The sequence below is a fragment of the Neoarius graeffei genome, chromosome 24 (genome assembly GCF_027579695.1).
Source record: "Neoarius graeffei isolate fNeoGra1 chromosome 24, fNeoGra1.pri, whole genome shotgun sequence".
Classification (NCBI taxonomy): domain Eukaryota; kingdom Metazoa; phylum Chordata; class Actinopteri; order Siluriformes; family Ariidae; genus Neoarius; species Neoarius graeffei.
In genome coordinates, this window is record NC_083592.1 from 13,362,564 (window position 1) to 13,377,646 (window position 15,083).

General features: G+C 42.2%; 1 protein-coding gene across 1 annotated transcript in view; it reads right to left on the reverse strand.

The window, feature by feature from the left end:
- The window catches only part of cemip2 (cell migration inducing hyaluronidase 2), a 103,119-nt gene that overhangs the window by 25,258 nt on the left and 62,778 nt on the right, over positions 1-15,083 (reverse strand). The window contains exons 15-18 of the mRNA XM_060906735.1: positions 13,977-14,132; positions 9,483-9,660; positions 4,826-5,041; positions 4,174-4,385 (exon numbers count right to left, since the gene is read on the reverse strand). Of these exons, the coding sequence (XP_060762718.1) occupies positions 4,174-4,385; positions 4,826-5,041; positions 9,483-9,660; positions 13,977-14,132 (762 nt within the window). The remainder of the gene's footprint in view (positions 1-4,173; positions 4,386-4,825; positions 5,042-9,482; positions 9,661-13,976; positions 14,133-15,083) is intronic.

Genomic DNA, 15,083 nt, shown 5'->3' on the forward strand with positions numbered 1-15,083 from the left:
CTGCATGCTTTTTGGTTTTGTAGCACAGAGTACCTGGCTAACTGCAGGAAGCGGTTAGCTGCACAGCTAATGTAGCCATTGCAAGGCTAACGTGGCATCGATTTTAAAACACGGCAAAACGACTTAACAGTTATACACTTACGCTACGTTCACACTGCAAGGCTTAATGCTCAATTCCGATTTTTTTGTGAAATCCGATTTTTTTGTGAGGTCGTTCACATTAACAAATATATGCGACTTGTATGTGATCCTCAGTATGAACGAAAAGTGACCTAAAAGTGTTCCGCATGCGCATTGCAGGATACGACGACGTCACACGCAGTGAGCATGGCCAGTGTTTACGGAAGTAAAACCGCCCGGTTGCGGTATGACCCATCCAATCTAGCTTGAATAGCTGCATCCCCCCAAATGGAAATCAGCTCCCTAACCTCTGCGTCCTTCCATTAAGAAGATTCAGAACCTTCACAGCCCGAAGCGTCCCTCGCATTGATGTCATGCGCAGGGGCACAGATACGTTTTTTGAATTGGGGGGGACAAAAAACTGGGGGGGGACAAAGCTGCCAGCAAACCAACCCCAACCCCGATATGCCTGTCAAACTTATTGTTAGTAACCATAGCAACCAAGCTCGAGCTCGCAACCTGTGCAGTCTGCGCAGCTCAACCAACCGAATATCAGTCTTTGTTTTGTTTTATGTGATTTGTTGCAACTATGTATACACTGCTGTGCACCTCAATAAACCGAATGGTAATTAGTCTTTTGATTTTTCCGTGAGGTTTGCCTTATGCAAAGAAAGACAGCATAGACGTTTTTTCCTCCCTATAAGTGGGGGGGACCGAACGAGGTGAATTTAAATATGACTCGTCCCACCCTCTATCTGCGCCCGTGATTATGCGCCATGTTGTTGTAACTTTTTTGAGAGACCCGCCGCCTACTTCAGCGCAGAATAGTGATGTTTGTGGCTTGTTGATGACGTGTAAGTCGGATGAATGCGACCTGGCGGTTCAGACTGAAGTCGCATATGAAAAGAGCGGATAGGAATCGGAATTAGGACCACATATCCAAACGGCCTGGGTCGGATTTGAAAAAAATCGGATCTGTGTCGTTCATATTGTCAATAAAAGATCGGATACAGGTCACATATGGGCGAAAAGATCGGATTTGAGTCACTTCAGCCTGCAGTGTGAACGTAGCCTTACTTGTTCGGTGTTTGTGGCTGATGCGGCAGGGATGCTTGGTACGGACCCAGGCTTCAGTGACAGTTGATGTGCAAAACCTGCCCTGTACTGTCCCAAGTTGTGGAAACATTCATCAGGAAAATGCTTCCGACAAACATACACCGTCTTAGGTAGACTCGACGGCGTATTATTGGAGTAAATAAAATTAAGCCACTGCGTCTTCAGGGGCTCTCCCGTCGGCAGTAAAAACAGACTCTTTTCTGTGTTGTCACATCCATGTACAGCGCAATTTCCATGTTTCGCTCGCTTAGGTGATGCCATGTTGTTGTGTCCTCTATGGTCTCCTCACTACAACTGGGCGGGCAATCCATACAGTGGGTGGGAATCCAGAGGGGGGGCGTGGGGATCATCTCCCTTGCTGACGTCGGCAAGGGAAGAGCTTATCAACGCGCCGTTTTGACGCGCCATTCTCAAATGTTGGGCATAGTTTGGTTTACACATTATGAAATTTCTAGCCACTGGGGTGACTTAAGAAGGTCAGAGGAACTCATTTTAACGTTAAAAAACCTCAGAAAGTGAAAATTTCATGCCATGGGACCTTTAACAAAAAAAAAAAAGCAAATGGGGTAAATGGACGTAAGGATTTAAGACTTCACAAAATTACATTTAAGACCTACAATGCAAAATATGCTCGTATTTTAGACTTTTTAAGGCCTTAAATTAGGATTATCAAATTTTAGACTTTTTAATACTCCGCGGAAACCCTGCTGGTATACCAAGGCAATACTTGGACTACTGCCACCCTACATCAGTAACCTAATCACACTGAGGAACCTTGACTCTTATGGCCTGCGCTCCAATGATCATTTGCTGCTCTCTGTCCCATCCGTCCGCACAGAGCAGGGAAAAAGAGCTTTTGTTTTCTCTGCCCCCACCACCTGGAACAAGCTGCAAAAGGACCTAAAAATAAAAGAACTTATTCCATTGAGCGATTTTAACTCCAGACTGAGAGCACTTGAGACGGCGTCCCTGATTTGTAACCGTTTTAAATGATTTTTTTTCTTTTTTTTTTTTTCTTTTAATCAGACTCCTGTAAATTGTAATCTTAAATTTTGTAACCTGTGCTGCCTCTTGGCCAGGACGCCCTTGTAAAAGAGATTAATAATCTCAATGGGTCTTCTCTCCTGGTAAAATAAAGGTTAAATAAAAAAATTTAAAAAAAATCCCACAGAAGAGCTACTATGGACCCTTTTCACGTGACGTCACGACAAACGCGGCCGCCATTTTGGACGTGTACTACCAGTAGTTTACCACAGCCAGCATTGAGGAACGGCAGCAAAGAAAGTGTTTATTTTCAGCAAGACTTCCATCATGCCACTATATTGTTGTGCACCTGGATGTAGTAACCATCAACAAACAAGGCAAGGGTTATCATTTTATCGGATCCCGGTAGATGCTGACCGACGGAGAAGATGGATAGCGGCACACCAATGCTTGTGTAGTGACCACTTTGTTGGAGGTAAGACGAATAAAATTAGCCAGAAAAGGCATTACATTGCTGTTAACATTCTGTGGCGGCGAGTGTGTAACCAAATAGGCTAAAATAACCCACTGTAACCTCTTTGTTCTTCTGTAGTAGCTATTAGCTAACGACATTAGCTAGCGTTGTGTTCCTTTGCTGTTGGTAGACTGTAGGACAGATCAGAGGCAGTGTCCTACAAACAGCGCTTAATTTGAGGGGGAGCAAGCCGGAGCACGCTCCGGAACCTCGGGCGTTGGCTCCGGCAGCTATTTACACTGGATCTGGTGATCCGACACCTCTTTTGACTATGTAACAAAAAAAACAAAAATAATTAAATAAAAAAATGCAAGTTTATTTAGTGTTGATGTCTGATTTTGATATCTGTCTTGTTGGTGATTTCTCTTATGAAACGACATCCACAAAATATCTGCAGATGAACTTAATTTGCAGTGTTATTACAAAACATGCCCAGAAGCGCAGCGCCGCCCCCCTCCCCCCCTCTTTTTTTCCGCACCGGAGCCGCTCATCCTCTGCGCTCCGGGACCTCCCACTTTACAAATTAAGCACTGCCTACAAATAAGTGTTCAAAACAAGAGGAACATGTATTTGTCTCTTAAATCCAGGCCGTTCCCTGTAATCTGTAACAACGGTTGGAGAAAGTAATGGCAAATAGTGAGTGCACAAACCATAGAAGGTAAACTGTACACAGCGCCAGGGCAGTGTGATGGTATGTCTACTTTTAGATTGTGTTAGCTTATCAATGAACACACTCGTCACTCGACGAGTTTCACGTCTTTACGACGGATACTTAAATGTGTGTTAGGTATTATTGTTGCAGTCTAAGCAGTCATTGTAGCAGCTAGATGAGCGAGAACCGAAAGGGTCTGTGCCATAAACCGTTATTTCTGTACGGCGTTGCTAATGTGTCGTTACTGTTGTTATTTTTCCCTCTGCTCGCCCTGTAAATGCCCTACGTTGCTGGATAGCGAAGGTGTTTTCTGTATCTCGCTCCTTTTTCTTGTATGTTCTCTGTTTGTCGCCTTCCTCGCATTCAAACCAATTCGAGCCGAAGTCTGCTACATGTCCAAAATGGTGGTCGCGTTTACGAAGGTCACGTGACTGAAAAGGGTCTATAGCAGAAACTGCTGAGAAAAAAAAAAGGAGAATGCTGACACCTTTCTGTTTTAGCCAGCATTAAGATGTGCCATTTTGGAGATGCTTAGACCCAGTCGTCTCGCCATCACAATTTGGTCCTTGTCAAAGTCGCTGAGATCCTTACGCTTGCCCATTTTTCCTGCTTCCAACACATCAACTTCAAGAATTGACTCTTCTCTTGCTGCCGAATGTCACGGCTGATCTCTTGGTCTGTGTGTGTGTATATAAAGTACTACACAACAGAACACACCACACCAGATATCCCAAGCGCCCTGTATACCACAGACACTATACTGAAGCGTGTGTGTTTCAGTGCTTACGGGTCAAAGTTGGCGAGTAAGAGGATGATTTCTTTCGGTGCCTGACCGTTCCAGTGCAGCGTGTAACTCTTGCTCAGCATCAGAACAGGCTGGTACTGCTGCGATTGTGATGACTGGCTGTTAATGCCCCTCAACACCAAGGGCTTATCAGGATACTCGTCCTTGATGATAGATAGACTCAGGTTGGGCACACCTTGTGTCTTTATATACACCTAGAAAAAAAAATGGGGCAAAATAAACAAGGGTATTTGTTATTTCTGGAAATTTTGTTGACCTTTTGATTTGCTCTTAAATTGCATTACTCTCGTGGGCATTAAGGAAAAACCCGATTTATACCATCAACAATATTTGGTTGAATAATTGCACTAATGAATGGTATAATTTATCAGCTTATATAACGGAGATTAATTATGCCTCAATATTTTTATATTAAAAAAAGTCCAGGTTGAGATTATACTGATCAAACACCACAAACTTGAAAGCTGGCAGTATATTAAAACAAATCAGCTTTATATAATGAATTTTTAAATAGCAAGTTCGGAGGGTTTTTTTTTTCCCTTTCCATTATTAGACTGTGAACGAAACTGTATTTGAAAAAAAAAACACAACAGCACATCATGTCTGTGCCAGAAGATCTTGTTTTTCTCCTCACCTGAGCGTAGCGGCCGCTACACACCCCTCCGTTCCACTGTGGCACCTTCACACAGTCACGGTGTTGGAGCAGGAAGTTGTCCGCTCTCACCACGTACGTGTCGGGGTAGCTACTCACTGAGCCGTCCAAGTCGTGAAAGATTGAGTTTTTGTCTCCATCCAAGTCGTTGTCCTCAAACCACTGACCAGGACGGCCGAAAAACGCCCTCAAGGTCACCTGGACACGCAGGTGAAACGGTGTTGAAATGGGTCACTGAAATGTCCATAAAGGTTTACTGCAATTTTGGGTCCTTTAGTTGTGTGCATGCGCGCGCGTGTGTGAGTGAGAGACAAACGTGGATTTTCTGGATGTGCACACAACTGCAGTCAAGAAGGCCTGACTACAGATACAAAAACAAACTGTATTTTCTGAACTTTGCTGTCTGATAGATAAAACACAGGTGACATAGCCTAGTAAACTAGACCCACCCGCCTAGCAGCCAAAAATATTTTTGCCTACAAGTGGGTCTAGCCTCGCACCATATCAACAAAACACCCCGGGCATCAAATCGTGCCCGCCAATCACAACGCAAGGTTTTTGTTTGGATTCTTTGGACGGGCTTTTGCAGGAGTGACGACAAAGCTGCGCGACGCTCGAGAAAGCACAGCAGGAAAGATGGCTACGGCTAGAGAACAGCGCGCGTTTGACTCCGCTTTGGAATCAGTTTTAGAAGAATTAGACTTGGAGTTTTCATTGAAACATGAGCAGGAAGAGGCTCTTCGCTCATTCCTTTTCAAGAAGGACGTTTTCGCTGTTTTGCCGACCGGCTATGGCAAAAGTCTGATCTACCAGCTGGCTCCGCTCGTAGCCAAAAGGATGGGGCTAGTTTGTGCAGTACGAAGAATTAATAAACAGCTTTGAAACATTACTTTTTGATTGTTTCTTATTTTCCCGTTATTTTAAATTTAAGGGAAATTATTTCACCAAACACCACTAAATAAAAATAAAAACTCTCAGTTTAAGCAAACCCTTGAAAAACACTTGGAAAAAAAAAAGTGTATGTTAAGTATGTGGTACAGACTCCAAACTTGTGGTCATTATCTCCAAACTTCTTAATATCTAGAACCTGTTTATTAATTAATACGCATTTTGAAAAATTATTTATTTCAAGGCCTCCCCCACTGCTTTCTGTCGCTCTGACTACGTCACAGTCACAGTTGCACTGATTGGTCAGAGCGTTGGCCTATACGCACAGAGACAGTTTGAAAAGACAGCAGGTTGTTCCTCCCACACCCTTCGGAAATGTCTACGACCGAGACCAGACTAAATATTCACATTTAGTCTGGCTTGCCAGGCTACAGGTGACAGGAAGGTTACGGTAAGGAAGACTACTGCTAGATACAGGGATGAGAGTGGGTGCTGATGAAAAAAAAAAAAAAAAAAGCAGAAAATCTGTAATAAGGGGGGGTCGGGGGGACACCCCCGTGAATTTTTTTTCAAAATGAGACCTTACACACCCTATTTCCTGCAATCTGAGCTGTAGTTAATTAAAACACCTGATGTCTGTCTTAATACTTATTGAAATAAAAACACTATTACATAGAACAATATGTATCAAAATCAATGTGTGTATTGCATTAATTAAAAATAATATCTACATTTTATGGGGACTGGTTATTACTCATTGTCAACATCACTTGTTTTTCTAAAAAATGTTGATTAAAATTCAGTTATTTACAGTTCCATTAATAATTCAAATTTTCATATATTGAATTAAATAAAAACATTCATATCTTATGGAGACTGACCTTTTCCTAATATCCACATTACTTGTATATGATTTCTTCACAGTGTCTATTTAAACTTTAAAGTTATATAGTTATCAGCACTGTCAGCTATAATTCAAATTATCAAACAAATGCATATTTTATGGGGGCTGTCTTTATCTTATTGTCCACATCACTTGTATGTTTTCTTCAAAAGGAAAATGTCTATTTACACTTTTTACAGTTAAAAGTTATTTACAGTTCCCAGTTATTTTTGAAACAAATTTTCATTTGATCATTTAGACTTCAGCTTCCTGGCCAAAAGCTTATCAGTCCTCTCTTTTTACCTTTTTCTTTCATTAGCCAGCACCTCCTGTCTTTTTACACGCTCTAACCCGGCTCTCTCTCACACTCCTCTCTTGCTTTCCTTTTGCTTTGTTAAACTTGTTTTTTATACCAGCATCAATTTCACGTACCTTCGCTTCATCTGACTTGTCAATAGTATTCGGCATCTTGAGAAAAAACGCCGATTAGAGGAAAGTACTTTTGATAAGCAGCTCACGAACATGTGTAAGTTTCGATAAAAGAAAGCGGCTGTGGGTGTCTTTGTAAAAACTGTTTTGATTGGCTATTACGGTCTCGACATCGATGTTTTGACCAATAACAATGTAGATAACACGAATTTGACATCAGGCCAAAAAAAATGTGTGTTTCCGGTTACCCGACCGACCCTAAACTTTTTTGTTTTTTTCCCAGTCACGACTTTTACATATAACCCAACCGCGTGAACCGGAAGTTTTTGTCACTCACTGGGAAAATCAGGGCTTTCCACAAGCGCCGGCTGCCGGCCATACAGCCGACTACACAATTAAGTCCAGCTGGCTACTTTAATGACTTATTTTTGTAGCCCACAGGCTCTAAATATTAATTTTCGATTTTAATAAAATTAAATGTTTATCTAATGGACTGACAATAATGTCAAACTGAACCGCACTCATTTAAGTTGTGATTCGCGCTGTTTGTACCGATAATAACCACAAATTCCCCGCAGACTTCGTTGATCAGGGGAGAGTAGCTCATCCGCGGCCCCGACATGCGGTGTGTGCGCGCACACTCGGCGGAGGCAGTTGTGTGTCGGGGCCGTCGGAGGGAACAGAAGCAGAGATGACGCTTATTGTGTCTTTCACCTAGAGACATGATTCAAACTTTAAAACGGAGACAAAATTCTCCTGTGTGGATCTGGCATTCAACTTTTTTGCTAGGCTCTATACTTTTTGATCAGTCACAGATCAAACACCATGAGCACATCTGGAGAAATTCAGGCTTTATAATGGGTGTCTATGGCGTTACACACCAGCGGCGCTCAGGAGTTTAAAGTGTAGGCAACTTGAAAAAAAAAAGCTCTAACTTTCTCATTTAAACTGTGTTTTCAGCCACAATTTTCACTCTACACACACAACTTTCTCAAAAGTTGTAGTCACACATTGTGTGAATCAAGACAAGTGTCTCCCTGAGCGATAGGATTTACAGTTTGTGAATGAGAAGCCTGAAAGTAAGGAGAGGACAGGCGTGCTATCCCATAGACTCACATTATAAACGTGGCAGCGCTTTTACTGCAAAATCAGAAAAAAGTCACTTGTTTTTAACTCGCTCGAGTGTCCACATTTTTTACACTAGGGACAAAAAAACTTACATTAATGTGTTCATGGGAGCCTTGTAGCACTCAATGTGAAAGAATTTTGTGAATTGCTCCTTCCGTTTCCGTGTAAATCAGCGTTCTTCGAGGAGAGGGAACTCTGAGAAAAAGCGCTCTTTGCTTGTTATATTGTGTCTTTTCCCTGCACCGTTACCAAGGCGACGAGCTGCACTCAGGGAGCAGAGAGGGGCGGGGCTGCTCTCTCTCTCTCTCTCATGGTGTATTGAGCTGTTATATTTACAGAAAAATTCATGTTAAAACGTGTCTCATGCTGCATCAGATTCATCAGAAGGTGGTAACTCAGGTGACCTGCAAAGAAATTCATTATATTTTGTGAAATTATTCCTGTCTAAATATAGGTTATGGCAGCCATCTTGAAAAAAAAAATAAAAAAATTAAAAAAAAAAGCCTGCCTACCGACCCTAGTTTTGAAATCTACGTAACCGGAAACACACTTTTTTTTTTTTTTGGCCTCACATTCAACGAGATTAAAGATGGCGACTTACAAATAATGTGTAAACATCGTTGGAGTTAATAAAGTTTGAACAGCATGAAGGAACATACCCCAACCCTCCGAAATTATAAAAAAAAAAAAAATTCTCAACGGATTTGGCATAATATGAAAAGCTCGTTTTTTTACTCAGAAAAAGCAGAAAACTCTCATCCCTGTAGATAATGGCCTTGACAGACGTGTGCAGTCAGGCAGGCGCTGCCCTGAGATTTAATTTAATTAAACTGTGTTCATTAGTCTTTCAGTGTTCCGCTTACAGAGAAAACACCACACTGTAGTAATATTTCTTAGACGATAAAATGCAGACTGAACGCTTTGCTAATGGCATTGATCAGTTTTAGTTCTGGATCTAATATAACCCAAGGTGTTTTTTTTTTTAAACCTCCCAGTCTTGGAGTTTAGCACCAAAATAGACGTTTTCTTTTTTTTTTTAATAAATGTTCACACAAACTTTCAAGTAGTGCCCTATTGAAATGTGGATGATGCGCCAATACTGTTGAAAAATAGTGTGCACTATTGGGCACTGAAGGGAAGGAGCCACCAGATGGTGCTGTGGATTAACGTTTTAGCGAAAGGCTGAGGCATCGAGTGAAGACGCTCAAACGCTCCAGAGACAGGGTTTCATTTGGGGGTCTTAAGAGGAGTTGATCTTGTGGATGTTTTGGTGCAGTGTGATTTCAGACAGTGTGCGTGTGAGAGACTTACAGAGGGCAGGAAGGACAGTGAGGACAGGTTGTTCGTCGGCGTGAGCTGCCAGGAGTTTTTGAGGCTGAAGCCCACAGCACTGCTGAAGCGCTCTGGAGTCGGTGCATATGACTTGAACGTGCTCATCATCAGCCGCACGGGTCCATCGTAGATCTGAAACCCGCGGATGGGGAACGTCCTGTACGTGAAAAACACACACAAAACCATTGTCAGGTCATAAAGCAACGAGTGCTCTGAGAGCACAATATCATCCCCCCCCCCACCGGCAACTACGCCATAATTCTGGTAAAATACGATGGAACTGAATGAAATTGCAATATGCATATATGTCAGTATTACGGACATATAACAAAACAAAGAATCCTGTCAAGTTTCGTGAAATTCCTCTAAAAATCGTGACAAAACGTGAGCACCCTTCCCAGGATGGATGGACATCACCACGACATAATCCCCTTTCGGCCAGCGGGGGATAAACAATTGTTGAATTGTCACACGTTGTCAAAAAAGCGGTTTCTATCATACTGAAATGGGCAAACGTGAAGGTTTAATGAATGAGAATGTGATAAAGCAACTTTACGCCACAGCTCTGTTGAGTTCTCGATTCCGACTGGTCAGTAAGCATGGATGCAAACTAGGACTACGTTCAGACTGCACCCTGAAACGACCCATATCCGATTTTTTTGCCCATATGCGACCTGTATCCGATTTGTTATTGACAATCTGAACAACACAGGTCCGATTTTTTTCACATGCGACCCAGGCCGCTTGGATATGTGGTCCTAATTCCGATGCATATCCGTTATTTTCACATGCGACTGCAGTCTGACCGGACAGGTCGCATTCATGCGACCTACACGTCATCAACAAGAGACAAACGTCACTATTCTGCGTTGGCTAATCCCGCCTCTTTGGTGGAAAACAACAACATTTGTACAGTTTTCAGAATTTAAATAGACTTTTATAGAATTGATCAAGCTAATGGTGGATTTGGTAGGGACCTGGATGTTGATCTGTTAGCCTGATTAAATAAAACAGTTTCTATAACTGATTTATAACTTAAACCATCCTGTATTACAAGATTATAAGATTGTTCTGGAAATTTCCAGTAATTTGACACCTTCGGTCTCATTAGTCTGCTGCCCACATTAATCAGATTATTGTGTGAGTTCCGCCGCCGCCACAAAAACCACATCGCCAGGTCTCGCCTCATCTCCATAGCAAACTGCACTGGTGTTTCTGCACCTTGAGCCAGCGCTGAGAGAAGCTGCAGAATTCAGCTGGCTATAAACAATCTAAATAAATATTTATAAAAATGTAGAAAAAGTTTATTAATATGACGAAAGAGATATGTGCAAATTATTAAGCCTGAATTAAGAGTTTGGTAATACAGCGGCCGTATCCCAAATGACTGCCTACTGAAGCTCGAGTGCACTATATAGAGTTTAAAAATCCATTACTTCCTAGCAACATGTAGTGCACTTATATATAGAAATTAGAGAGACATTTAGGAGTCAACCCTCGTTACCAGGCTACACGTTTTCATTTCAGTTCAGAAACAAAACCACACACACGAGACCTCACACTTTAACACTAACCAGATAATTAAACAAACAAACAAACAAACAAACAAAAAAAAGAAATCATTAAACTTGAAGAGTGCGCTTTTTTTTTGTTTACGTATTACGTAGATGTGCTTATTACGTGTCAATTTGCGCATGTGGGACACTTTTGGGTCGTTTTCCGTTCATATTGGAGATCGCATACAAGTCTCATATAATTGGTAATGTGAACGGCCTAACAAAAAAATCGGATTTCACAACAAATCGGATATGGGTCGTTTCAGGTTGCAGTCTGAACGTAGTGTAGGGTTGCGTACTGGTACTGTGTACCGGTACTGTACCATGAAAATCGATTCGGTACAGGTCCAGAATACCGGATCATGAAGTACCGGTACTGTACCGATATAAATTTACACCAAGTATCTGCTTATTTTGTGACTGGAGATGCGTAAATCCTACCACAAAGACGAAAATTTAGCACTGGAAAAGACGTAAAATGCCGCGCTGAAACTTGAAATCAGAGCCATCTTTGATCTGAGATCCTCTCGCCACAGTCTCACGAGACATTGCGAGAGCTTGGCTGATCCAGCGTTCTGATTGGTCAAAAAGACTCAAAATCAGGTCAGCCATTTTTCCTTTGCTGGCATTGGCAGTCTTTGCTGCTTTGTGTAATTTTGCCGCGGAAGTTAAAGGCCGCGGACTGCGCGTAGTCTGTAGTACTCTAGTGTAGTCACTTCTCGCTGTGAGACAACTTATGACTTTTTGTCCCAAGTTAACTATAGTGTGAGACTGAGAGGGTGACTGAGAAGTGAGGTAGGAAACCTAGTTATGTTCGGTTTTCTTTGAATAAAGATACTGACAAGTTGTCAACAGTTTATTAATGTTTCTGTCATTATTAAAGAAGTTTAGAAGAATTTGTCAAATTGTTCAGGTACAGGTCCGGACCTGTACCTAAACCTCTGTACCGGTACCTGTACCTGATGTTACGTTTAGGTACGCAGCCCTAATGCAAACGGTGCGCCTTTTGGCGGATGCCGCCTTTTTCACGGCTGTCTGGGGGACTTGTGTGAATCATGCAGATCCGATGAGTTTTTTTTTTGGGGGGGGGGGGGGGTTGGAGTGTCTGATTATGATTTCATCAAAGTAAATTCTGTATTAAAATTACTAAATAAGCAAATGCCGTTACAGTCCATGAAACATAGGAAGTATAAGCATGAGAAGAAAACAGTAAATCAGAAAGCTGCGCACGTAAAGCCAATTACGTAACTTACGTCGGACTGATGGAAATCCTTGCGCGTGCAGAGAAGTGCGGCCAGCAGCAGATAATGGCGCGCAGCCAATTGGCTTTACATGCTCAGCTTTCTGATTTACTGTTTTCTTCTCATACTTACACTTCCTGTTTCATGGACTGTAACGGCATTTGCTTATTTAGTAATTTTAATACAGAATTTACTTTGATGAAATTATAATCAGACACTCCAACGCCCCCCCCCAAAAAAAACCTCATCGGATCTACACGAAGGCGGCATCCGCCAAAAGGCGCGCCGTTTGCATCCATGGTAAGTGTTGAATTAATTTTTTTTTTTTTTAACAGCAGCAGCTCTGACTATAGAGATCTTGCAGTCACGTGACCGGAAAGTACACAGCCGCCATCTTGTCGGTCAACAGCACAGCTGAATACTGCTGCACTCGTGTACAGAATGGATCAATTTCAACCGACGGACTACACGGCTCATTTTTCTAATGAACAGATAACTAGATATATGTCTAAAATAAACGATCTACGGATTAGTGACCCTTATGGCTTTCCGGACGGAGTTTTCACGACCGTGTCAGTGGATATGGAACTGCCAGAGGTGGAATACCCGGACGTGTATAATTACCTCATTAACTTTCCCTCGCTGTTCAGTGGTGAAGCGCTGCGTGCTTATAAATCTCTGCACAGTTATCTTTACAGAAATTCAGGATTTGTCAGCGACTCAGATGTGGCATCTTGTAAACAAGAAAATGATCCTCACTGGACGGGTAAGTCACTTAAGTATTGAGTATAGCACTGACCAGCCGATTATAGAATAGAATAAGGTAATTCCAGCTGTAATTTCAAATCGTCCGTCTTGTTTACCTGGCGTTGGAGAGGTAGAGGCTTAGCAGTGGAGGTTTGAGTGGCTGTTTTCTGAGCTTAGTCAACAGGCCGGCTCTGCAGCCTCGCTTTTGCTTCGGCTCCCGGCGCCGCCTCCTTAGCTTTGCTTCCAATAACAATCCACGGAGACCCCGCTGGTCTCGCTATCTCGTCCGGAATGTTTTTTTTTTTTTCTTCTCGTCTGGAATGTTGTGCATGCGATGGAAATCGCTACAAACCGTCATTTTCTGCTGGAAACCAATGTCCAGTAAGTCCATACGGTTGTAGTGGATATTGAAGTCCGGTACAGACGAACAACACGCAAAAATACACACAAAAAACATAAAAAAACGTGCACAGGTAGGGAGAGCTTGTAGCCGCAGCCATTGTAGTAGAATTGTATATAGTAGGGTTTTCCAGAAGAAAAGGTAGAAGTAAAACCAGAAGTAGAAGTAGAAGGCGGAATATGGCGTTTGACCGACACGATGGCGTCTGTCACAATCTGGATCGGCTGTGACGTCACATGCAAGCGCTCCATAGTACCAGTTGCAAGGTTTATATTAATGTGCTTGTTCTAAGTTATTGTTTCTATAGTAACATCATTCGTGAACTAACAGTATGCGTATCCCAAATTCTGATTCTTTCCATCAGAAGCTCCTCAATCGAATCATATCATGTGGAAAACTTTTACACCCCAGTAACAGCTCACACAGGGACTAAATCTAATTTAATGTAAGACTAATAATAAATTGATTTTAAAAAAAATTGTTACAACCCCTCAATTTTTTATGTGGCGATGAATTATGGAACACTCACTTGTTTCGGGGCTGCGTCCTCTGCTTTCCATCCACTCCTCCAACACCCCAGTATTTATTTTGTCCTCCGTTGGTGCCACGGTTCCTGCTCTCGCCCACAAACAGAGACTCGGACACCTCCTGACTGGAGCCCACATCGTTAGGGTAACTGCCATCACTGATCCAGCAAAAAGAGAGAGGGAGGGCGGGCTCATCACTGCAGTGATTTATTTAATCAAGCACAGGTTAAACTGCTTTGAGAGTTTCAAATCTTCAATTGCTTTCTAACGAGTTTAACATTGGTCTTGTATGACACAATATGCAGCACCAAGTGTAAATATTTGGTAAATGAAGGTACCGGTCACCTAATGATGCATTTATCTAAATTTTTATTTAAAATTTTCACACTAGAATTGAAAGCAAAGAAGTTTGTGCATGTCAGATTGAACAGTGCGACTTGATCATGTGTTTAATAGAGGCTTTGCACGGTCATGTGACCCCGTAGCAATGATAATTACACCACCATGACAGGGGGCACGCTTGTCATGCTTCATTCAACCGAGTTAATTGTTATCGATCGGTATGGGAAGGTTTTGCTGCGTTTTTGGATGTGAAAATCATTTTGAACGAAATAAAGACATCAGATTTTTTTTTTTTAATTTCTAAACATAGAAGGGGAAAATTGGGGACACAACCATTCATTCATCGGGACTTGGTGTTGAACGGAGAGGTCAAAAACCTGATGGTATGCTCACTTCATTTACACTAAGGTAAGAATTTAAAATACATATGCAGCTGTGAAATTATGCTGTAGCGCGGTGCTCATTCTTATCCGATGAAGTGAAGATGAGCTTCTGCACAGCCTCACCTTCGCAGAGACCTAAAGTGCATTTACATTCAGGGATCCTTCAGAGCGTGTTGTGCACGTGCTTGGGACCCAGTCATTATGGGAAACACCTGATGCTGATCTAAGTGCAATCAGCACGCTTTTTTCACGGAGCCTTTGTCGAAGTATTCCGTCAGGTATGCGGTGGTAGACGGCTCTAAGTGCAGGAAGCGTGTTTATTAGCAGGTGTGATATTAACAAAATCAAACGAAACCAGTCAGAAACATACATGACTGTGATAAT